Raw genomic sequence first — 25,482 nt, forward strand, 5'->3', positions numbered from 1 at the left:
TACGAAGAATGGCATCTAATAATAAGTCACAGGGATTCTGTGACCAACATGAAGCCTTGTCTATGCATAGACATTCGTATCTCAGCCAGTCTCAGAGCTATTCCCATGTAGTGGGATTAACAATATAAGTTGCCTGCTTGTTCTGCAGTTTGAATTCTTTACATCATGGTTGTAGCCCCCTTCCTCTTCACCTTCTGATCCCACCCTTCCTCCCTCATCCCCTCCCTCTCCCCCACTAGTCCTCAGAAAGGGGAGCCCTCCTCCTCTAACATCTGACCTCAGCCTATCAAGTCTCATGTGTACTACATGTAATCTCTTCCTCTGTGGCCTGGCAAGGCCAGCCTGGACTGGGTGATCTTGTGAAGGCCACTGCTGCTGTGAATTGAGTACACAGCTACATCATGCCCAGAAACCAGCACTTTACAGCTCTGCTCGCCACACGTTGGCTCCTATATTCTCTCTGACTCCTTTCCTCGGTGTTCACGAGCCTTGGCTGTGGGCAGTTGATATAGTGGACTTGCCCGCAGCTGACGGAACTCAGGTACTTGTAGTCAGCACTCTGACCAGTCGTGAGTCAGTGCAGTAACCATTACCCACCACGAAAGAAGTCTCTGACCTGAGTGAAGAGCAGCACCATCTATGACATAGCTACCCGGAAGGTGATTAGTCTGCACGATCATTTAGCAAAACAATAGATTCACCCTTGAGATTCTACTCTCCTCAGATCCAGTCCTCTCTTAAAAATTTAGGTCTGAGCAGTGGAAGTCATTGGGAAAAGAGAGAATGACACTGGGACCCATTGGGTTTTAATCTGACAGGATCTGTGCAGGCCAGGCTGGCATCACACATCCTCTTCCTGTCTCCGTGCTCCTGAGTTGCTAGGGTCACAAATGCCCTCGTTGTCCGTCGGTGACATGTTGTGTTGTAGCCCACAGCTGCTATGTGAACAGCGGAATTTGTGACCTCGGATCCTGAGATTATGGTGACCTTGATCTTCCTAAGCCTTAGTTTCTTCCTCTTTAAAGCACAAATGATCCCAGTTGCTTTATACAAGAATATAGGTGTGAGAATTCAGTAAAAAACTGTTTAAACTCAGCATCAGCTCAGTATTTGGCATATACAGGGGACTGTAGCAATAAAATAACAAAGTTAACTTGGAAAAAAAAGTTCCTTGGTCTTAGTTAGGGTTTCTTTTGTGTGCCATAAAACACTATGACCAAAAGCAGCTTGGAGAGGAAGGGTAAACTTACAGCTTCTCGGTCATCCAGGGAAGCCAGGGCAGAGCACCTGGAAGCAGGAACTGAAGCAAAGACCACGGAGGAGTGCTGCTTACGGTGTGCTCCTCAGGGCTCTCTCAGCCTGCTTTCTTATACAACTCAGATCCAACGCCCAGGATGGCAGTGCCCACAGTAGGCTGGGCCTTCCCCACAGACCTGTCTACAAGCCAATCTTTTTTTTTTTTTTAGATTTATTTATTTATTTATATATGTATACAGTGTTCTGCCTGCATGTGTACCTCAGGCCAGAAGAGGGCACTGGATTTCATTATGGATGGTTGTGAACCATCATGTGGTTGCTGGGAATTGAACTCAGGACCTTCGAGAGAGCAGCCAGTGCTCTTAACCTTTGAGGCATCTCTCCAGTTGCTACAGGCCAATCTTATGGAGGCGGTTTTTTATTTCCCCACTGTCAGATAACTCTAGCTATGTCAAGTTCATATAAAACTAAGCAGCACAGTCCTGGAATGGAAGACTAGAAGTGAGTCCAGTATCTGGGGAAGAGGCCCCGGAGGCTGTGCTGGTGCCCCAATGGAAGACACAGTTCTAAAGTCAGATCAACAGCCTTGTGCTTCCTCTCCAACCCTTCCTAGGTCTGGGGCCCTGGGACGATTCTTTCAACCCCGTGAGCCTTGGTTTTCTGGTCTGTTAGATGGGGAAGGGCCATTGGGGTATTAGAGAGGCTATGTGACAAATGGTATGACGCCTCACTGCTGTCGTTAGGAGGCAAACACCAGCACATGACAAGCCAAAGGGAAAGAGTAAACTCAGTATGAGGCAGGCATGTGGAGATGGACCTATACAGGTGAACCATGGGAGCTTCTGTCAAAGCTTCTTTTTACCCAGGTCTTCATGCCAGGTCTTGGTGCCCGCAAAGAGCAGGCCTTGAGAGCCGGGCGCACACCTTTAATCCCAGCACTCGGGAAGCAGAGGCAGGTGGATCGCTGTGAATTTGGGGCCAACCTGGTCTACAAAGTGAGTCCAGGACAGCTAAGGCTACACAGAGAAACCCTGTCTTGAAAAATCAAACAAACAAAAAGAGCAGGCCTTGAAGGGACCGTCCAGAGTCCAGATTCCTGGATGTGCTGGAGCTGAGACCATGCAGCCAGGTTTGCAAAGAGTTTTGATCCTGACAAAGCACTTAGCTGCCCACAAAATAAAGTTCTGTGTCTCTCTTTACATACTATGTGTTCACCAAGGCCTCCTGGTCTCATGTCCTTAGCTTTGCCTTCCCTGGTCAGAGTCTGTATGAGCTGGAAAAGGAAATGGTTTTAAGGTATGAACTCAACTGAGTGATTGTTACAAGAGCCCTTCAGTGTTCCAAAGAGGGCTTGAGAAGCTGCCACTGCATGCCTGTCCTACTGTGGACTGGCTCACACTGCTTGGGAAGAGTAAGTAGGAGACATGTAAATACCTGAAAAGATGAGACGTGACAGTTGGCTTGATGTTCTGAAGTGGTCCCCTGACATCTATCTGTGCCTTTAGATTATCTTAATTGGAGCACGAGAGATCGTAACTTAATTAGATCGTAATTGAACAGCTACACTAAACAGAGCTGTCTTAATGGGTGCTTTGTAAGCTTCACTTGGGAATTCTCGTCAGCGCATCGCTGAAAACATTTTGGGCACTCAGCATCAGGCTGGTGCTTTACTGCAATCGATTTTTAATAAAAGCTGCATGTTTGTATCCTTAGCAGTAAAAATCAGCACAGACTTACATGGCTTTGTTTCAACTGAGGGGGGGTAGGGTTGGGGCCTTTTCCAGTGTCAGAAAACCCCATTCAAACCCACTTCCATAGAAAACGATGGTGGTTTTAGATGTGAGAAGCCCACAGAGAGATCTTCCAGCACAGCTTGATCTGAGAGCCTCGGCGATGTCTTTCCTTAGAAAAGGTTCTTTTATCAGTGTTTACTCATTGATAAAATGACTGCTTTATCATGGCGTGTTCATATAACACTAAGACCATATTCCACCCTCTTATCTTTTCCTCTCACCTCCCCTTCTGCTTCACACATGCTCTCACGTCTGCTTTCATGTTACGCATTTGTGTTTAGCCTGAATTCCACATATGAGGGAAAACATGAGCTACTTGTCTTTCTTGGCTCTATCCTGCTACACTCCCTATGCGTACTCCTCCCTCCCAGTCCCATCTGTTCCCCTAGACAGTGTCCTTTCTCATTCTGTGTCATCTGTACATACATTAAGTATATGTATAAAACCTAGGACCGGCAAGTGAGAAAACGTGATATTTGTCTTAAAGGTTGACTTAACTTATATAATATGATCATCTCCAGTTGTATCCGTTGTCCAGCAATGACATATTTTATTTTTCTTTATGGCTGAAAACAGTTCCACGATGTATATATGCACCGTGTTTTCTTTATTTTTTCTCTTTCGGTGAACATTTTTTCAAAGACAGGACATGATTATGGAGCCCAGCCTGACCTCAAAACTGGCATTCCTCATAGTTCAGCCCCCCGAGGGCTGGAATTACAGCTGTGCACCACTAAGGCCAGTTGTCATCTCTTGGCTTTGGGTGTAGAATTATATACACCCATTTAAACCAGATTTTGTTGTTCTCAAATATTAGTCATTTCTCTTCCCAGCCCTTAGTGTGTTACAGTTATTTTTATGCAGCTGTGTTTTTCAATTTCTCTCTTAACTGGCTATCATACAAATAATTGAGACTTGTTATATTATTTTAACAAGCTTCACAGCACAATAACTGAGTAGCTATTAGCTCTATTCTTTTTTTTTTTTTAAGATTTATTTATTTATTATTAGGTATACAGTGCTCTGCCTGCATGTACACCTACAGGCCAGAAGAGGGCATCAGATCACTTTATAGATGGCTGTGAGCCACCATGTGTTTGCTGGGAATTGAACTCATGACCTCTGGAAGAGCAGTCAGTGCTCTTAACTGCTGAGCCATCTCTCCACTCCCTTATCTCTATTCTTAACCCTCTAAGCTAATCTGGTTTCCTCCCAGGATACATCCCAGAGATACTTGCACTTTGTATTTTTCTCTGTTCCAGCTCTTCTGATGTCTCCTCGATCTCTCCTCTCACAAAATCCCTTCTTCCTCCTCTAACTCCTCCCCCGCCTTGCTGTCAGGAAGTCCAGCCCTATTCTCTTCCCTGCTCAGTGATTGACTATAAGTTGCTTTATTGGCACTGCTTTATTGGGAAGCAGTGTTTATACAACATTGAGACAGGAGATTCTTAGAACAAGGACTGCAACCAGATATGTGGGGTACAGAAATCAGGATTTGAATTACATAATAGCCGTATGCCTACATCAGCACTTTAGTCTATCTCCTGTGTGTGTGTGTGTGCTCAACACAAAATTGGTATAGACAGCCGGGCATGGTGGTGCACACCTTTAATCCCAGCTGAGGCAGAGGCAGGCAGAGTTCAAGGCCAGCCTGGTCTACAAAGTGAGTCTAGGACAGCCAAGGAAGGCTATTACATGGAGAAACAAAAAATTAGTATAGACCTACTATATGGATTGACCTCATGTTAATGTGTACCTTATCTCTCTTTGAGAGTTGTGGGGTTTTATGATCTATCTATTTATTATTATGTACACAGTGCTCTGGCTGCATGTATACTTGCAGGCCAGAAGAGGGCATCAGATTACATTATGGATGATTGTGAGCCACTAAGTGGTTACTGGGAATTGAACTCATGAACTCTGGAAGAGCAGTCAGTGCTCTTATCCTCTGAGCCATCTCTCCAGCCCCCGAATTGTGGATTTTTAAAAAAGAATATTTCCTATTCCATCTTCTTATGACCATTTTTTTGGTTCAAATCCACATACCCATCACATAAATGTTACAGTTCCATGCTTTGTTTTATTTGCTTTACAGTGTGTCGACCCACTAACCATCAGTTCATCCCTCTGTCTGTCCAGTGTGCTACTTTGGACTCATCTCAAAGTAAATTGCAGATTTGGGATGACATATGTGTTATCCTTTGACCCTTGCTCTTTACCCTTTCAATGTTACAAATTTTTTCAACTTTACTTGTGTGTGTGTGTGTGTGTGTGTGTGTGTGTGTGTGTGTGTGTGTTGAGACAGGGTCTCATCTACCTGTCCCAGGCTGGCTTCCAACTCCATGTGTAGCTGAGAGTAACCTCGATCTTTTGCCTCCTTCTCCTAACTCTTAATTTCTAGCATCCATACCACATCTACTTTCAAATATAGATTTTGTTGGGTTTTGTTCAGCTTTTAGGATTTTTAGCCTGGAAAGATAGCTCACTGTGTAGTCTCAAAACGAAACACACAACAACAAAAATAATGTTTTAACCTGGCAGTTGCCCGTTTGCTCTCCTTGCACAAATGTGAACATTTGTCCCTTTTAATAGTCAAGGCATCATTGTCTCTGTCCGTGTTCCCTGAGCCTGGCAGGCCAAGCGTCTTCAGGCTTGCTCTTTCCTCTTTCTATTGCTTCCTCTCTTATCTCTTCACTCACCACAGCTTTTCAGTTGCTTTCCCTTCTCCCTTTCAGCTCCTCAGCAGATAATTTTTAAACTAAACAACATCTGAACAATACCCCACTGTTGTGCAGGTCTGGGTATGCAGGGCACGTCCACGCCTGCCCTGCACTGAAGTAAAACATCATCTCCCCTACTTTATTTCTCTGCATCAAAAGAGAATAAATCTGTTCAGGAACTTCATACGGCTATATTAAAGTCTGTTTAATAGGGTGAGCGAGGCTGCATTCTCTACGTAGAATCGTTGCCACTAATCGGTGTGATAAATGCCAACTGGACAAGCATGGTGTGTGGGAAGAGGGAGGTCAGCCATCTCACAGTCAAGCCATTGTTTAAGCCATTAGGCTGCAGCTCACGCTTGGTTACATGTTTGCATTGTTGTAATAGCATTTTCCTCTTTTAAGACAGCTTTTGAAGAGCGCCCTCACACACACACACACACACACACACACACACACACACACACACACGTTGGGAAGGTGGCTCTTGGGGGTGGGATAGGGGAACATGGAGTGGGTCTGGAAGGAATGGGCAGAGAAGGGTGGCCATGGTTAAAGTACACTTGTGAAATTCTCAAAGAACTAAAAAAAATTGCATGTCAAACAAACAGACCCTTTCTAAGATTTAGCACTCTTCATTTTATTCCCTTGGCTGGCTGTGTTTCATTTACTTTATAAAAGCTGTAGGCTTTGAGGTAAAAGACAGCAAATAATCTCAGGCAACTGGGGCACCACTATGTTTTCTTTACTAATAGCCACGATAAAGCTTCCTTTAAAAACCCCAAGCAGTCCTTGCCTTTCAATGACCATCAGTTTCACAGCAGTCCTATCAATTTTCTGTAGGAAAACAAGACCAAATTGGCAGTTGAAAAGAAAGAAGGAAAAAGAAATCAGAAGGAAGAAATCATAAGAAAGTATTGGCTGAAGCCTTTTCTAGTACATTTGAAGCCCTGGGCTTGGTTCCCAGCACCATGCAAACCAGGCATGGCGGTGTACATCTATAATCTCAGCGCTTGGGGGATTGAGAAAAGGCACTGGAAGTTAGAGGCTGTAATCTCTGTGCCATAGCTAGTTTGAGTCCAGCCTAACTGTGGGATATGGATGAGATGCATCCGGAATTATATACTAATTCTTAGTTTGAAACACCCACATTGTTGTACCTGAGTCTTTCTTGCTTTGACCCTGGAACAGTTTCAACATTTGTTCATTGATTTTTCTCAGCCACTGTGGATGACTTACTCTATACAAGGCACTTGATAAAGCTGAGGTAGAAAGGGGCATGTGTCTACCCTGCTCCCCAGAGCTGGTGAACTGGAAGGAGACGCACTCTGCCTGTGGCCTGTTACTTTTTGAGAGGCTGAGATGAGCCTTTCCTCCCTGGACAAGGCTGAGAGTGAGCCGGAAGGCTTCCTGGGGCAGCTTAGGATACAGGGGTTGGAGAACTGAAAAATAGTAGTTAAAATTTTCTTTTATAAACAATAATCAGAACAGTCTGGCTTGGAGACTAAAAAAAGGAAACCGTGTAACTCAGTGTGCCTAATATAAGACTGTGAGCTCTGAGTTCTATCCTGGGCACACTACCAATTGGGGTGGGTGTGGGAAGAGAGAGAGAAAGGGGGGAGGGAGAGAGACAGAGACAGAGAGAGAGACAGAGACAGACAGGCAGACAGAGAGAGAGAGAGAGAGAGAGAGAGAGAGAGAGAGAGAGAGAGAGAGAGAGAGAGGGAGGGAGGGGGAGGGAGAGAGAGAGAGAGAGAGAGAGAGAGAGAGAGAGAGCAAGAGAGAGAGAGAGAGAGGAGAGAGAGAGAGAGAGAGAGAGAGAGAGAGAGAGAGAGAGAGAGAGAGAGAGAGAGAGAGAGATCTCCTAGGAACTTAGGTGTCTGTATTAAGTCCTGTGTCCAGTTCAGTGTGATCAGGAGTCCTGCTAATGAGTCCCTGGGAACATGTGTAAAGGATGGACTGTCTCAATTCAGAGCAAACTGCTGCACAACAAACCAGAAAGGGAACCTCCATCTCCCACTTCCCTTAACACTTCTCTGACAAAAGCTGAAAGTTCTGTTTAGGCCACAAAAAGAGACTTCAAGCTGGGCGTGGTGGCACAGGACTGTAATCTCAGCACTCAGGGAGGCAGAGGCAGGTGGATCTCTATGAGTTCGAGGCCAGCCTAGTCTACAAAGGGAGTCCAGGTCAGCTAAGGCTACACAGAGAAACCCTGTTTTAGAAAAACAACAACAACAAAATGGGGTGGGGGTGGAGGGAGATCAAGTAGAAACAGGAGATAGGATGCCAGTTGCTCTCCCTGCTCAGCACAGCTTGACCCAATACCCTAGAATGTTCCCCCCTGTGACTTCGTAGCGAGGGGCTATATTTGGCTGCACGCAATGATAAGAAGAGCTGCAATAAACCCAGTGGAGTTTGTTTTGCTGTACACATCAAGACAGGCATAGTGCAGGCCCAAGATAGCACCGTGGCTTAAGGCAGTTAGCAAAGGCCTCCAACTTCTCCCAACTCCTGAGCCCTTGTGTGCAGTCTGTAGATTTTTGTTTGGTTTGTTTGTTTGAGGCATGGTTTCCTATTGCCCAGGCTGGCCTCAAACTTGCTCTGTGGCTGAGGGTGGCTTCGTCTCCTCACCTCCCCGCCCTCCTTCCTAAGGCTGATGTCACAGGCAGTCATCTATCTATGCCAGGCTGAGCATGAGGTTTCAGTCTCAGGGCTTGGGACTACTTGTTCCACTTCAAGGCCAACAGCTGTGTTCCAGACCGGAAGGAGCAGAGAATGTCAGAGGACAGCAGGCAGGAGACAGGAAAGTAGAGCATTCTTAGACATCTATGTCCACTTCTGCCTCACAAGGCAGAACTGTGCCCCGTAGTTGTCCCTTTCTACTCTGAAGCCCAGGAAATAGTTTTTGGCTTCATTGCTAACTATGTGGGGGCAACATGGGAACTCGGTACAGCTGGCAGGGCCAGTGGCCCCAATGCTTAACTTTTACTGCACTTTTACTTGTATGCCTTCCCTGCACCTTTGAAAGCAACCCTTGGATCTGATGTCCAGGTGTGGCTTTGAGTAGACCGAGGGAGTCAACAAACACAATGCAGCCGTGTGCCCAGGGCTTCAGTCACCAGCTGTGTGCCCCGTGCTTCAGCAGCCGTGTGCCATGGCCCCGTGCTTCAGTCTGCAGCCGTGTGCCCTGTGCCCTGTGCCCTGCGCTTCAGTCCCGTGACCCAGAGCTAAGCACACAGAATGAGGTCACATCACCTAGTGCTGTGGGCACTGCCCTGGTTTATGATGTTTGCACAATGACAGAAATCATCCCAGGATAGAACATATCCTACTTGTTTTTCCCATAAGTAATGTATGACTCAAATCAAGTCATGGTGTAGATAATAAAGTCCTTCCCACCAGTTCCTAGCTGTTGTGAACCATAAGATCAGCCTCTTCAGGGCTGGAGGGGAGGCTCAGTGGTTCAGAGCCCTTGTTGCTCTTGCAGAGGACCAGGGAGGCTTCGGTACCCTGTGCCCATGTAGCTCACAGCCATCCCTGACCCCAGCTCCAGGGGATCAGATATCTTCTTTTGACCGAGATGACATCAGGGACATGGGGCACATACATTCACGCAGGCAAAGTACTCGTACGCATAAAACAAATCAATCCATGTTTTTTTAAAGCCAGCTTCCTGAGGCACTGAGCAAGGAGACATGTAATAAGCACCTACTGAGTGCACACATTGCCTTTTTTAGTCCCTCTTGTCAGAAAATGCTTTATCTAAAGTTGACTAGAGATAGACTCTCAGCTTGCTTTATATTGTCAACATTCTGTTTGTTAACATACTTACAAAACTTATAATGGGCCCATGCATATTTTATCTGAGTCTAATCAATTAACTTCTCTTTCTCTCTCTGCTGGGCAGACATGTGGAGAAAGTAAGAATATAATTTAAGTTTCTCTTCTCTCTTTAGAGGAAGAGAACCAAATTCATTGCCTGCGATTTCCTGACTGAATGGCTGTACAAGTAAGTTGTTTCTGTCATGAATATTCAGTGACCCCCAGGATGTGATTGTGTTAATTTGCGATAGAAGTACAACAACTAGGGCGGGCATGGTGGCGCTCGCCTTTGCTCCTAGCACCTGGGCAGGCAGGGGCAGGCGGATCTTTGTGAGTTCCAGGCCAGACTGTCCAGGACAGTCAAGGCTACACAGAGAAATCCTGTCTCCAAAAAACAAAAAACAAAAACAAACAAACAAACAACAACTGAGAGATAACAACAAACCCAAAACAACCACAACAACAACTGACTTAATTCTTGTCCTTTTTTTTTTTTTTTTTTTGGGCAATCAAACGTGATTGTGTGACCAGCCAGAATCCAAAGAGGGCAGGGGAGCCATTTACAGAATTCTTCTCCATCCCGTTTGTAGAGGAATGGCTCAAGCAGCAGTAAGTATGAATAGTTGATTCCTATAATTTCCTAATGTGTTTGTGTGCTTGGTGTGCATGCACATGTGTATGCATGCTTGCATGTGTTCAGCCCACATGTAAGGGCTGAGGCTGAGGTCGGGAGTCCTTTCTCATCGCTGTTCTCCTTGTTCACTGAAGCAGGGACTCGAAATTGGACACAGCAGCAGAGCTTGCTGATGTGGGTAGTCTGGCTAGCCAGCTTCTTCTGGGGATCCTCTGTCTCTGGGCACTGGAATCACAGCCCCCACCACTCTCTCCCAGCATCTCTGTGGATTCTGGGGAGCCCCTGAGCCATCTCCCCGCCCAGCCCTAATCTCAAGGTTGTGCGCTCTGTGGTGTAAGGAACCGCACTCATGCCCTGCACCTGGGCTCCGGTTACACCTGCTCTCTTGCCTCTGGTTCTCTGTAGCAGAGACTAAGCTCTCTCTGTCCACACACTGCTTCTATCCCAGGAGCACTTCAGAAATAACAGAGAAGGCATTCTTAGTCGGAGTAATTTTCCTTTCCAGTCTTTTTGTTTTGTTTTTTGTTGTTGTTGTTTTTTTCGAGATAGGATCTCTCTGTGTTAGCCTTGGCTGTCCTGGAATCGCTTTGTAGACCAGGCTGGCCTCGAACTCACAGCTATTCACTTGCCTCTGCCTCCCGTCTTTCTGGTCGTTTTCTCTGTCTCTGTTTCTGTCTCTCTGCTCAAGCAGCTTGTATGTGCTAGATAACATGATTTGCTGGCAGAGCTGGCCTCCACACAGGCTCGTGACTCTTCTGCTCTTAGTGGCCCCCTCCGTCTGAGTGTCATTGTGTCTCAAGAAATATGGCTGAACTTTTCTGTTACTTCTCAGCTGTGCTCACTGATCTCCATTTAAAATACCATGCAACACAGTGAAAACTCTGACCATTAGACTCTAGACCTCTTCCCTCACGGAAATAAGTTCTCTCTCTCAACCAGGTGCATCCCAAGGATCAAACTCAGGTGGCCAGACATGGCTGCAGGCACTTTACTCCTCCAGCCATCTTGCTAGTCTTCCAGTCATATTTCTCACAGTTTTTAATTGTCAAGGATGCATATGTGATCGTGCCTGTGGCGGCCAGAGGTTGATGTCAGGTGTCTTTCTTTATTACCCTTTACCGTACTTTTTGAAACAGGTCTTCTCACTGAACCTAAACCTTACCAACTGGCTAAGACTGCTTGGCCACTAAGCTCTTGGGATCAACTTCTGTCTGCCTCCCCAGTGCTAAGATTAAATATGTGTACCCACCACACATTGAAAGTGCTGAGGGTATGACTCAAGGTACCACATTCCTCCACAGGTAGCATGTGCCACCCGAGCCATCTCAGGCTACATTTTAAAAGGCCAGAGACTTTAGATTAGACTGTTAGCCTCAGTGTCTGCTCTTTGAGACTATCAATTTAAATAAATAGTCCCTGGCTGACTTTATCCATTTTATGGGGCAGAAACTGGTAATAAAAAAAAATCTGAAATTGCAAAATCAGGCCAGGTGACTTGTGCCTGTAGGTCCTACACTGTACTGGCAGATAGATCAGGAGCTCAAGGTCATTCTCAGTTACCTAGCAAGTTTGAGGTTAGCCTGGGCTATATAAAGCCCTCTCTTTAAAAAAAAGTTGTGAAGTACCAGCACACCTTTAATCCCAGCATTCAGGAGGCAGAGGCAGGTGGATCTCTGTGAGTTCCAGGCCAGCCTGGTCTACATAGTGAGTTTCAGGATAGACAAGACTAAAGAGAGAGATCCTGTTTCAAACAACTAGAAATACATACATACATACATACATACATACATACATACATACATACATAAAAATAATAAAGAGAAACAAATAATAAATTAAAAATTAAAAATTATATATCAAAAGGAGTGCCATATTGAAAAACTTGACTTTTATATAGATTTTAAACCATTGGCTGTTGCTCAGTGGTAGAGCACTTGCCGAGCATGCACAAGGCCCTGGGTTTCATATACAACACACACACACCATATACATATACACCACACACATAAAGACACACACATACACACACACACACACACACAATCATGTAGGTGTATAATACATGAGCACATGCAGACACACACACATACACATGCATACACACACACACACAGTCTCACACACACAGAAAGAGATTAATTTAATCACTGAGAAGTATGAGGTCTGTTGATCATTGAATTACTTGTAATTTTTCCAGGATGAGCTTTGCATTCCTCAGTTACTGCTGAAAATGAGTGTTTTTCCACCTGTGCTAACTAATGAAAAAGAACCTTAAAATCATGCCTGTGTGGTGGTGAATGCCTTTAATCCCAGCACTCCGGAAGCAAAGGCAGGTGGATCTCTGTAAGGTCGAGGTAAACCTGGTCTACAAAGCAAGTCCAGGATAGCCAAGGCTACACAGAGAAACTCCAAAAAAAAAAAAAAAAAGAATCTTAGAAATCAGAGACCTGACTGGGCATGGTGACTCATGCCTTTGATCTTAGAACTTGCGAGGCAGAAGCAGGCAAACCTGTGTGACTTTGTGGCCAGCTTAACCTACACAGTGAGTCCCAGGCTACATGGTGAAACCTTGTCACAAAGAGGTGGAGGTGCTGAGAGATGGCTCAGTGGTTAAGAGCACTTGCTCTTGCAGAGGACTCAGCTTCCATCCCAAGCACGCTCATGGTAGCCCACAAATATCTGTAACTGCAGCTCCAGGGCATCCCGTGCCCTCTTCTGACCTCTGTAGACACTGGGCACTCATGCGGTACACAGACTTACATAAACACTCATACACAACCAAATACCTAAAAACCTAAAAACCGAATACAAGGCCCTCTCTCCACGAGCATCTTAGCAAATTCCTAGTCACTTACTGCATAGGAATTTCCAAGTGGCCTCACGGTCCCCTGGTAGCTCACAGAAAGACACCAGGAAGTAGCAGCCACCATTGCAGCTGGAGACACAGAGCTCCGCCTTCTGCTGGCATTTGTATTCTGTGCTCCCGTTATCTTTCCAGGAGCTGCCTAGGAGCATGATAAAAATGAAATCTAGCTCACACTATGTAATATAAAACTGTGGAGCAGCTACCTGCCAAAGCACAGAGAGCTTGGTACTGAGGAAACCAGAAATCAACGGAGCAACGAGGCATGTTCTCAAGCAGCCGTGGTTCACGTAGTGAGTGTTGTGATTCGAGTGTTAACAAAGCACTAGAGGGAAGCTGTGAGGCAGGAGACCCTTCCTGGGCCTGGAGCCAGCTGCTGGGTTGAGCCCACACTTGGATTTGAGCACTTAGGCACTGTGTTCTTTCAGAGTACCCTCGATCAGGAAGAGCCAGAGAAACAAGCAGGAATCAGAGTCCTCGGGCACGTGGGGACCTGAGAAGCCACCTCTAGCCCAGGCTTGTGGACCTCGGCTGTGTAGAGAGCTGTGCTGTGCGCTGTAATGTTGGCAGTGTTGGTGCTCCTTTCCTACTAGATGCCAATGGCACCCCGGCCCCTGCAGCTTAAATATTCCAGAACATCTGCAGACATGAATGTCTCAAAGCTGGGGGTGAGGCAGATTGCTCCAGCTGAGATCAGAGGATCTAATCCTGTAATTTATTGACTCTGGCTATATTAATATATATATATGTATATATATTTGTTTTGTTTTGTTTTTTTGAAACAGGGTTTCCCTGTGCAACAGCTCTGGCTGTCCTGGACTTGCTTTGTAGACCAGGCTGGCCTCGAACTCACAGAGATCCATCTGCCTCTGTCTCCCCAGTGCTGGGATTAAAGGTGTGTGCCACCACGCCCAGCTCCCTGGGTGCATTTTAAAATCATCTATAAGCCAGTTCTAGAGAGGTGGCTCAGTCGTTAAAGGCTAGGCTCACAACCAAAAAACAAACAAACAAACAAAAAAAACTTGTATAAGCCAGGTGTAGTGTTATGCACCTTTAATTCTAGCACTTGGGAGGCAGAGGCAGGTAGATCTCTGTGGGTTTGAAGCTAGCCTGGTCTATATAGTGAGTTCCAGGTCACCCAATGCTATATATTGAGACCTTGTCTCAAAAAACAAAACAAAACACGAAAGCAAACAGAAGACCAAGAATAAAAAAATTTAAATCATCTGTAGATCTTTCCCTCAAGATCTGTTAAATCCACATTTTCAGGATAGCCGGAGCATTATTTTATTTTATTTTTTGTTTGTTTTAAAAAGCTTTATGTTTGTTTAGTTTATTTGTTGTGGTTTCTGTTTTTTGAGACAGAATCTTACCATGTAGCCTAGGGGGACCTCAAACTTTCAATTCTCCAGCGTCAGCTTTCTGAATACTGGAATGAGAGGTATGGGCCAATCTGGGCTCCTGAGTAGTCTTAGGGTATAATCGGTGTGAGTCCTCTGCTCTGCCGAGGTCACCCTGTGTTTGGTCTGCGTGAGAACCACTAGTCTAATCCAGCCGTCATGCTGCTGGATGCTTACTTGAGTATGATCCTCTTTAACCTTCCCACAATTCTTGCATATAGATGCTAAAACTGGGAATTGACAATAAAGGAAGTGAGTCTTGGGGAAATACTGTGATCACTGGCCTTTTCCCCACTCAAGCAACCTGCTGCTGTTGGCCACCCTCTTGTAAACAAGATCAGAACACACAGGAAGTAAAGAGTGGAGGAAACACTCCCCGCCCCTTCTTAGTCTTCTCTGCATAAAAGGTTCTGAGCCTTTCCCACCCCTCCTCCGCAGGGTCCAAACTCCCTGCAAGGAAGGCTGGGCTGCGTTGTGCAGGTGGATGCCTGCGTGCTGGGGACATTAGCTGTTCTGGCCACAGCCACTTTTGAGAGAAGGGACTGAGGCACAGGGGATTAGGTTTACAGGACTTGAACCGGGCAGCCCACGCCCACTCAGCCCTGTCGAGAACGCACTCACCACTGTACTGCCCTACCTGTCAACCGGAACTTAACAGGGCGGGAGAAGATTGACCTCATGAAGGATGTAATACATGTATACGGGTAATTTAAGGGATTTGAAGTGGGTATTTTGACTAAATAAGGGTTTCCTTTCCTGGCTCAACTTGAGCAAACAACCCCTCTGTGAGATGTAATGCTAAATATATCTGCTACCACTTACTGCCTCCAGCAAGCCTGTCTGTCTACCAGCCTGGGAGCCAGCTGCTGGGTAAAACTGGGTCTTATTTTAATGTCAGAGTCCAGCTGCCTACACAGTGCTGTTGCCATGTGAGAGCACAGCTGGATTGGAAGTGGTTGTCACAGGTGGCACTAGTGATTATCCTGTAAATGTTCCTTCCCCCATGAGGTCTGCCCATCGCCCTTTTCCCCTGCCCTCACCCTAGTAGACTCCATTCTGTCTAGTCCTTTGTAGCTACTTTTCCCTGCCTCTTTTTATTTTAATATAATAACTACCTTTTTGTATAGCCTAGGACATTGACAATCTTTTAAAATACTCTTCAGGTCATAAAATCGTAACTAGAATTTATCACATATAAAATATGCATCTTTGTGGGATAATGTTTCAAGTCAAGGATCGCCGCAGACCTAAGCCACTCTAGCCCTGCAGAGTCTTTCAGAGTCTTTCAGAACGATGCTTGATTCCAACATGGGTGACTTTGATTTTCCTCCTAACAAGGAAATTACATTAAGCATGCAGAACAGGCCTGAGGCTGAGGCTCAGTTGGTAGAACGCTTGCATGAAGCCCTAGATTCAGCCCCCAGCAATGCGTAAACCAAACCAGGTGTGGGGTGCATGCCTGACATCTCAGCACTCCAGAGGCCAGGCTGAGGCTCGGAAACCCAGAGTCCTTGGTCCCTCGTTGGCTACATAGCTACATAGTAAGTTTGAAACTTAGTCTCAAAAGAAGGCTGCAAAACAAAAGGATATTTATTTCTTTTCTTTTGCTCTATTTTTCTCACTTCTGGTGGATGCTTAGGATTTTTTCATAGTTGTTATAAAAGTTAAGTTATATTAAAACATAAGGCTTTTCTGCATTGATTTTTCTGCTTCTGGGCATGTGGTTTCCCATGTCTCTCAGTCTGCATACTTTAGTGAGCTAGTGTGCTCAGCTGAGGATGGGGTAAGGTTGTCCAAATAGAACAGTAATCCCTACCCATGATGCTCGCTACCTAAACTGGTTCCTGAGCTAATCTCATGACTTTCCCTTCCACTAGACTTAGATCTTTGCTTTTGCTTTTGCAGCTCTATGCATCAATCCCTGGGCCTCGGGCATGCTAAATAAGTGCTCTACCGAGGAGCTACACAGCCCTAGGCATGGATTTGGATCTCTGAGTAACAATTCTTGAGTTGCTGAAAACAATCAGATAGCAAAATTGTGTCTGATAAAAAGCAGGCCTGAGAGATAGCAAAAGTCTGAATTCTTGTCTGTCTGTCTGTCTGTCTATCTATCTATTTATTATTTGGCTATGTTTAAAGCCAAGGCTATACTTCTAAAGTTAAGTGAACAGATAAATACCTCCTTTCCCATCTTTTTTTTTCTTCAGCCACTTTCCATTCAATTTCTGGTACTTGCCGATGAAAGCACCCTGACTGATTTGTTCTCCTTTATGGTGCTGCCACACACCCTCCAGTACTCTGTGGCAGTCAGCTTTCTCTAGGCTCTGCTGCAGGAACAAACAGCCCCACATTTCAGCGCTCTACACCACTGGCTTACTGTTCACTCTTTCACACATTGTTATCTTGGGCTCTGTTCTACATCTCAGTTCAGTCTAGGATGGAGGATGAAGGAGCAGACCTCTTCCTTGGCCTCATAGAGGAGGAAGAAGAATGGTGGCTGAGCCATGTGATGATAAACACTACTGCTGCTCACACCCATTTGCTAGTGCAAGTCCTGTGGCCAAGCTCAACACTAGTGTTAGAAGGGACTGACACCTGCGTCAGGGAGGAACTGAAGGCTGTGTGGCACAGAACAGGGTGTCCAGTTCTTTTACAGGAGAAGGATTGATGATGGGAAACAAATGGTGATGTTCACTGTGGACTCTGACTGGAGTGTGAGGAAGGAGGAAGGTGCTCTTTCTGCCTTCCGTGAGTGTGCGGTGTGCCATATCTTCTGCTGACTTTACCCTCATTCAGAACCCAGCACCATCTTGAAGCCCATAGCCCTAACTCACCCAGCCTGTCAGAGCCCTAACTCACCCAAGCCTGTCAGAGGCAATGAAATTATTTGCTAGCATCTTCAGAACAGGAAACATATTTATTTATTTATTTTTGCTTCAGCCAAAAAGTATTACCCTGAGATTCAATCAGAGTCATTAGGAAAAAAGAAATAGCAAATCGAGGAAGGAACAAAAGGGTGCACTGCCCTTTTGGTCTCAGGTCTCAGGGGAGAAGGCTCATGAAAGCCACCTTTAAAACTGATGCCTTCAATGAAGTCACTATTGTGTTAGAAAAGAAAAGCTGCTTTGGGTAAAGTGTTTCTTCAGCCAAATTCTATCTTTGGACAAAATAAATAAAAAGAAGAAACCCCACCATACTTTGATAATGAAAGGTGTCTTATGACCACAAACTAAGGTGAAAACAGAATTGTTTGTGGCATCTGAGGACAAGTCCCAGCGGTATGACCCTCTCTTTACAGCAAAGCTAACAGTGGGACTGGAAACACTCAGCTTTCCAGGTGGCCCGGGAAACCACAAGCCTTTGCTTCTAATGCTTGTATCTACATGGTGGTTGGGCACAAGTTTGCTATCATGCCCTCTCAATAGGAAAACAAGCCCTTTCAGTGAATTTTGTCTTACAGAGAATATAGTTCTCTCTCTATCATCACCAAGGCCAGAATCTCAGGGGACAGTATGTCATCTTTGCTTCCTACTGCTTCATTGTTTGCAGAGGGGGCAGCAGCTTTGGGGGATTTGAGGCATGCTGATTTATGTAAATCTTCAGGGTGGCTTCCAGTCACCAGAGCTTTGACAGGACACATGGTACCATTTCCTCTCCTTCTGGGGGCTGAGGGAAGAATTCTTGATTTCTGAGGTTCTGCAAGCCAGTCCTTTGCTTCTGTCTTGTATCTCTTACTTGTAGCCCAGTACCTCACCTTTCTTCCTCTCCTAAGTATTATATCATTGAGCCTTCTGGGTAGTTCAGGATCTTCTCCCCTGTCAATGTCTGTAACTCTTTATATCTGCGGTTCCTTGTGCCTTGAAGGGAATATACATCCCAGGGTCTGGGGATTCAATGTAGCGGTCTTTGTTGCTGTTGTTGTTTTACTAGACAGGGTTTCTCTGTGTAGCCCTGGCTGTCCTGGAACTCCCTCTGTAGACCAGGCTAGCCTTGAACTCACAGAGATCCACGAGCCTCTGCCTCTTGAGTGCTGGGATTAAAGATGTGCATCATCACTACCTGGCTTCGATGTAGATATCTCTGAGGGCTTGGTGTTGATAAGCTTTCCATGACTGTAAGGGATGCTCCAGGCTTGTAAAGGGGGAAGCTTTACTTTTGTTCACAGTACAGGTTCCAGTCTATGACTGCTTGGCTCTGTCACTTTGGGCCTGTAGTTAAGCAGTGTTTCATGGCAGAAATGTGTAGTTGGGCAAAACCACTCATCTCCAAGACAGACTATTACATGACTTCTCTTATCTATGGAATCTGGATTTAAATATACACACACAGACCACATACATACACACATGGCATACACCCTAGTTTCTTCTCTTGTTTATGTGATAAAATATCCTGAGAAAAGCAACTTAAGGTGGGATACAGTCCATCATGATTATTGTGACATCACTATTTCTGGGGCACCATGAACAAGCATCTACTCACCATAGGCAACTGATGTCAGATGAAAGTAAAGACCACCAGAGTCCACCTAGGTAAACCAATGAGTTTCATTGGAGTTATTTACAGGAGTATAGGTGAGGAGTAGCTTACAGGAGCAGAAATAACTCAAAGACAGCTGTGTCACCAAAGCCCACCTCAGCATGAGTGACAAAGGCTGGAAAACAAGAGCACATTGCACAGCCTCCAGGCAGCTCAGTGGGTTAGAGGGTGTCTCTTTCAGGGAGTCCAGGTGTTCTGAATCTCTTCCAGAGGTCTTGGCTGCTCTCTGCTTCTTCCAGGCAACTTGGCTAAGTCTGAGCCTCTTCCAGGCACCTTTGTTGGTCTGAGAATCTCTTTTAGAAGAATTACTGTTCATATAGGCTTGGGGAGGGAGATTCTTAGTATTTCTGGTCAGTTTTAGGTACTTCCTGAAACCATTGAGTTGTTTACTTCATGAGCTTAAGGAGCTTTCTTTGTTTATCTTTTTTCTTTTTTTGTTTTTTGAGACAAGGTTTCTATGTGAAATAGCCCTGGCTGTCCTGGATTTGCTTTGTAGAGCAGGCTGGCCTTGAACTCACAGAGATCCTCCTGCCTCTGCCTCCTGAATGCTGGGATTAAAGGTGTACACTACCATGCAAGCCTTAGTTCAAGGAGCTTTCATGCAGGATATATACCTTAGAATACCCTGTGGCCTTTTTTTTTTCAAGACAGGGTTTCTCTCTGTAGCTTTGGTTATCCAGGACTCACTTTGTAGACCAGGCTGGCCTCCAACTCACAGAGATCTGCCTGCCTCTGTTTCCCAAGTGCTGGGATTAAAGGCATGCACCACCACTGCCCAGCTATACCCTGTGTCTTAATGAACTGTCCTTAATTGAGGATTTTATCTGAGAGGAAACTTGTACACAACATGAGGAAGACATAGCTACCCTCTGGAATGGGAAGCTGGCTGGTCACATTGCAGCCACACTCATGAAACACATCAATGAACAGAAAGCAGGACTATCCCCATTGATCCACTTCATCCAGGAAGTCACGGTCTCCTAAGAGTCCACAGCTTTTTCAGATGGTGTCACCACCTGGGGACCAAGGTGTTCAAACATGTGAGCCCATGGGAAGCAGCTCACATTGAAACCAAAGCACCGTGAAAGCTGAAAAGGGATTCTCTGGGGTGAGAAGGGACCAGTGATGGGAGGAAGGATGGATGAGGGGGAAGGTGGGTGGCAAATTCAAATAGTGATATGAACTATATGAACAGGTCACAATGGAACTTACTTGACCCAGCACTCGGGAAGCAGAGGCAGGTGGATCTCTGTGAGTTCGAGGCCAGCCTGGTCTACAAATTGAGTCCAGGACAGCCAAGGCTACACAGAGAAACCCTGTCTCGAAAACCCAAAAGCAAACAAACAAAAAACTTATTTTGACACTGACTTAAAAATAATGAAAATTAAGCAAAGTCCCCATCCTTCTCATATCCAGGAAGCAAAAGATAGAAGCTGAGTCTCACTTTCTCCTGTAAGCACACCTCCCCTTGGTTGACCTGAAGACCTCCCACAGGCCTTATTTTGTACTGGGGACCAAAGTCTTACTACATGGGGCTCTGGGGACAATCTAGCTCTAAACCAGAGTCAGCCACCAAAGAATTAAATGGTGTCTCTACTCGCAGGATTTCTGATGCAGGACATAGGGTTGTTGTGGTGGTGGTGGTGGTGGTGGTGGTTGTATGCAAACAGTTCTCCACTTCTCTGTACATGGCAACTAGGTGCCCACTGATTTAATTTTGATTCTCACAGGGTTCGCATGGATACTGTAGGTTGAGGACTCTCCCACAAGAATGCCCACACATCTGATGCCTTTGGAAGCAGCTGGGTCCTCAGCCAGCCACGCTTCTTTCTGAATTGCCCACATTAGGCGTTCTCACAATGAGGGGAAGCTAGGATTATTGCTACATGGAGGCCTCGGTATGAAGGTTCCTCTCTGGGTTTGATGTAACCCTTGCTATCTTAAATCAGGAGCTGGGGTATCCTGTGGGAAAACACTGAGAGGATCTTGGCAGGCAGGGCTACTAACATTCCCTTGTGGAGGTGGGGACTAGCGGGCTCATGGTGTCCCTCTTAGATGCCTCCCCAGTGGTACTTGTAAGGTGAAAACAATGGGATTCTTCAGCAGTACAGCTTGTCATGAGTCACCCAGGCTGGGGTGGCACTTTCTGGTGGTAGAGCTGCCTTTGAGCCACCCACGCACCTGTAAATAACATTAAAAAAAATTGCTCATCCAGCTTGACAAACGGAATTCTTTCTTTGGTCTGCTGATGCTCCCACTATCTCTAGGAAAAGTCATGTGACAGGCCAATATTACTGAATCTGTCTTCCATCTGGCAAGATCCCTTTTATATTTTTAAGTCAAATTCTGTAACTTCCTGGTTATTCTGACTTTGGTTTGTGCATGTGGTTAATATTCCTATGGTGTGTGCATGCATGTTTGTGTGTCAGGGTGGGCGCATGTATGCTGTGGTGCATATATAGAGGTCAGAAGGCAACCTAAGTTATTGGCCCTCGTTTCCCACCTTAGTTGAGACAGGACGTCATGGTCGTTTGCCGCCATGTGTACCAGGCTGGCTGGCCTGGGTGTTTCCAGGGATTCTTGCCTTTCTCCAGTCCCACCCTAGGCCACTTCGATTATAGATGTGTGCCGCTGTGCCCAGATTGTCACAGACACAGTGTTGAGTTTCCTGCATGTGTGGCAAGTGGCTTACCCGCTGAGCTATCTCCAGTCTTCATTCTGTTTGTTAAATGCTGTTGCTTCACTGCTGGGCTTCATCCTGTTTAATTTAAAATTTTTAGTCTCCAACCTCCTAGTAGATGTAAAACCTACCTTTCGTCTCTTCCCCCAGCTCCTGCCTCAGCTGTCCATAATCCAGGGACCGAGAATGTAGAAGAGGGGGGTTAGCGCCAGACCTTCTCTAACCCCTGTCTAATTATGAGTCTGGCAGTAGCTCTGGCTGTGACTGCTGTGCTTACAGTAGACTTGGTCCCAGGAGCAGCCACTGAGAGCTTCCTGCCACATCACAGATGTGTAGTAATGGTGAAATACCATTTACACTTGCGGTGCCTTTAGTCCCAGTAGTAGACCCACCATGATAGTTCTAATTACAAGTGCCTACTTTAGAAGCATGTGGATCACAATATCAGCTTTTCTTTCCAATATTTTGGTAACTCTGTTCTAATAGAGTTGGCCTGCTGTAATCCTTTATATTGAATCTGTTGAATCTGTGTTTTTAAAAATAATATTCTGGGTAAGAATCGAAACCTACAGTAGAAAGAGGTCCAAAGCATTTTTTTTTTTAAAGTGAGGATCTGGTTGGAATGTAGCTCAGTGGTAGAGCATCATTAACAAACATAAGGCTGTGGATTCAACACTCAATGATCAAGTCTTCTGATGTTTTGGAAAGGATTGGAGGGAGGAATATGATCCCCCTTCCCTCTACACACACACACACACACACACCTGTCCACACCCTGACCTGATCTCACCCTCAGGAGACTGAGCAGGCGGCTGGTTATTAAGTTTCGCTAAAAGACATTAGAAAAAGCAAATGATTTAGTTACAAATGAGCTAAATAATATCACAGTTGGGATATATTTTATGAAAAAAAAATCAAGCCCCTCAGTATTGGTGCTTAAGAGGTTTCCTGTCTCTGTTACCCACAGGGGGAGCATGTGGCCCTGCTGCTTGTTGGCTGTCATCTGGGCTTCAGTGAGCTTGGCTGAGTGGCCAAGCTCAGTGCAGCTAAGCAGGACAGTGACTCAGCTCAGCTGACCAGGGTCTTCACTGCTTGTTGACTTCCTGGGGCTGAGATCAGTGAGGTTGCCCCCCACCCCACCCCAACAGCGTGATCACAGCCCACTAACTTCAGTTTCTAAATGTTCTGGGAGGCTTCACTTAGCATTCTGCCTGTGACAAGAAATTCACTTCACTTAGCATTCTGCCTGTGACAAGAAATTCCTCATGTCACAGAGCACTGGGTCTTAAGGGATGCTGGGAGATCCCATCTGAAGAGCTAGTCAGCCAAATGACTGGAGGTAAAATTCCAGACAAGTCCCTTGGACCTCTTCCAGTGGCTAACATTCCTAGGTCACGCCTTAGGGGGAACTGGAGAGATAGCTCCGTCTGTAAGATGCTTACTGGGCAAGCATGACAACCTGAATTCAGATCTCTAGCACCCAGATAAAAAGCTGGGTGCAGTTGTACACACCCATGACCCCAGTACTGTGGAGGTGGAGGACAGGGCTTCTTGATGCTTACTGGCCTGCCAGCCAAGTAGAATATGGTGGAATACAATTAAGGAAGACAGCCAACATCAACCTCTCTGCCTTCTACGCATACCCACACACGTGTGTTCCCCTTGAATGTAAGAGTTCAAGAAGGGGTCTAGCAGAGTAAGGCAGTCAAGGTGAGAGGGCCACATCTCTTGCCAGATACAGTAGGTGGATGGCATCCAATTCTAGGTCATTAAGAGACTTTATGATGATTGATGCAAGCTTGGCCCATGCCATCTTTGGAAATAGATTTCTATCTGGATCATTCCTGCTTTTATGTTCCAAGGAAACAGCTCATTTTTTACCTAATGAAAGGAGGATAAATTTAATCTAAAAATTTAATGTTCAATCCTGGACAAGCTTTCTTTCTGTAGTTCTTACAACTGGGTAGAGAAATGGATGAGGGCTACCTTTCCATATCTTGTGTGTGTGTGTGTGTGTGTGTGTGTGTGTGTGTGTGTGTGTGTGTGTATGTATGTATGTTTGTGTGTGTGTGTGTGTATACCTGTGCACATGGGGACAGGAAGAAAATGCCAGATCCCTCAGAGATGGGCTTGACGTGTGTGTTCTGGGACCTGAACTCATGTTTTTGTGATTGCACAGCAAGTACTCTTAAGCCCGGAGCCATCTCTCTGGCCCTGTTCTCACTGCCCCGTTTGTAAGCATGCAGTATCTTCTTTCTGCCTGAAAATCTTTTGCTTTGCAGAGAGAGAGAGGGAGAGAGAGAGAGAGAGAGAGAGAGAGAGAGAGAGAGAGAGAGAGAGAGGGGTGAGGGAAGCATGGGAGTAAAAATTTAAATCCACATGACACACTATCAGGAGAACTTTCTGCTCCCCTCAAGGTTACAGCACTGACTCTTAGGGTGCGAGTACATTTAATCCCCAGTTAAGAGGAAAAGGTGGCAATCATGCTGATCACTGTTGCTAGTCAGGCTAGTCGCCTTGGAGACACTCGGAGATAGAATGTCTGCTTTGGGGAGGCTCAGCCCCAGCCCTGAGGGGCCTCTTTGCTGCAGCCTCTTCCTGTGATTGACACGTTCATCTCTTTTGCCCCTAGTGCCCCAGTGATGAGGCTTGCCCCTTTATTTTTATTTGACCTGAAGCCAGCTGCACTGATTCCAAGGCAGGGAAGGACCTGATGTGGCATCTGTCCCTTCAGGCTGGCCTCCTGAAGCAAATACTTCCCAGGCACTCATCTGCGAGAGCAGATCCTTTTCACTCAGCCTGATACACGCCTGCTCTCTCACTCACTCTTATTTAGGAATGAGACAGCACTGTATTCTTTAGCCATGAATGCCAGGGACATCACTGAAAGTGGCCTCATGTTACTGCCTCACAGGCTTATTAGACATCTCATTTTGCGTTTCCCACATGTCATTGAGATGCAAAGTGGCTCCGGTCTCATTACTGGACAAGGCCCTTTGTTGGCCTGGCCTGGCCCCAGTGTCCTCAGCTTTGCAGTTCTTCCTTCCCCTGGTCCCCTAAAAGAAAACTGTTACTTTGACATTCATCATGTCAAAACTGAGAAACATACCTAGAGCAGAGAAGATGGCCATTGAAAAGAAGGGCACCATCAAATTTCCCTTCAGATGCCGCCACAGAGTCTGCTTTGTTAGAGCATTCTCACATAGAACTTTGCTGAGGAGGTTGGGACAGATGACAATCTGCTATATTGTCACTGTAAAGTCAAGGAAGGAGTGTGTTCTGTGATTATAGTGCTCCTTCCCTGTTTTTTTTTTTTTAACTCCTAGGCAAGTGGCCATGATTTCTTCTATTTATCATCCAACAGCTGCTCAACTCCTACTTCCATGTTAGGGGCCTCCTAGCTGCCTCGTCCCTTCTCTGGTCACTCCCTCTTTCTGGACAGCTTGTATTCTCAGGAGGAAGGAGTCAGTGACCTTGAATGAGTTCCCTTTGTCAAACCCCACTCCTCCTCCTCAGGCCTCTCAGCCTCTTCAGCCTAAACACAAGGTCACTGCAGCCCCTTGTTTCTGTTGCGAAGATTTCATGAAGCCATGTGCAGCGCAGCGCTCAGCACACTGCCAAGCTGCTGGGGTTTCAGTCTGAGATATACCCTCAGGCTCATACTGTGGATACTGGACGCTATGCCTGTGGGGCCATTTGGAAGGCTCTGGAACCTTTAGGAGTTGCAGCCTGGCTAGTGAAAGTAAGGAACCAGGGGAGGGACTTGGAAGGCAC

General features: G+C 45.8%; 1 protein-coding gene across 6 annotated transcripts in view; it reads left to right on the forward strand.

Annotated features, from left to right (window-relative positions):
* The window catches only part of IQCK (IQ motif containing K), a gene marked incomplete at its 5' end in the record, with an annotated part of 127,375 nt that overhangs the window by 40,593 nt on the left and 61,300 nt on the right, over positions 1-25,482 (forward strand). For 4 of the 6 annotated variants that reach the window (XM_084773413.1, XM_084773417.1, XM_084773414.1 and 1 more), the window contains 2 exons: positions 9,727-9,779; positions 10,124-10,201. In XM_084773413.1, the coding sequence (XP_084629539.1) occupies positions 9,727-9,779; positions 10,124-10,201 (131 nt within the window). The remainder of the gene's footprint in view (positions 1-9,726; positions 9,780-10,123; positions 10,202-25,482) is intronic. The other 2 variants (XM_084773415.1, XM_084773418.1) reach the window with 1 other exon arrangement.

This window comes from Acomys minous (assembly GCF_964271855.1).
Source record: "Acomys minous genome assembly, chromosome: 2".
Lineage (NCBI taxonomy): Eukaryota > Metazoa > Chordata > Mammalia > Rodentia > Muridae > Acomys > Acomys minous.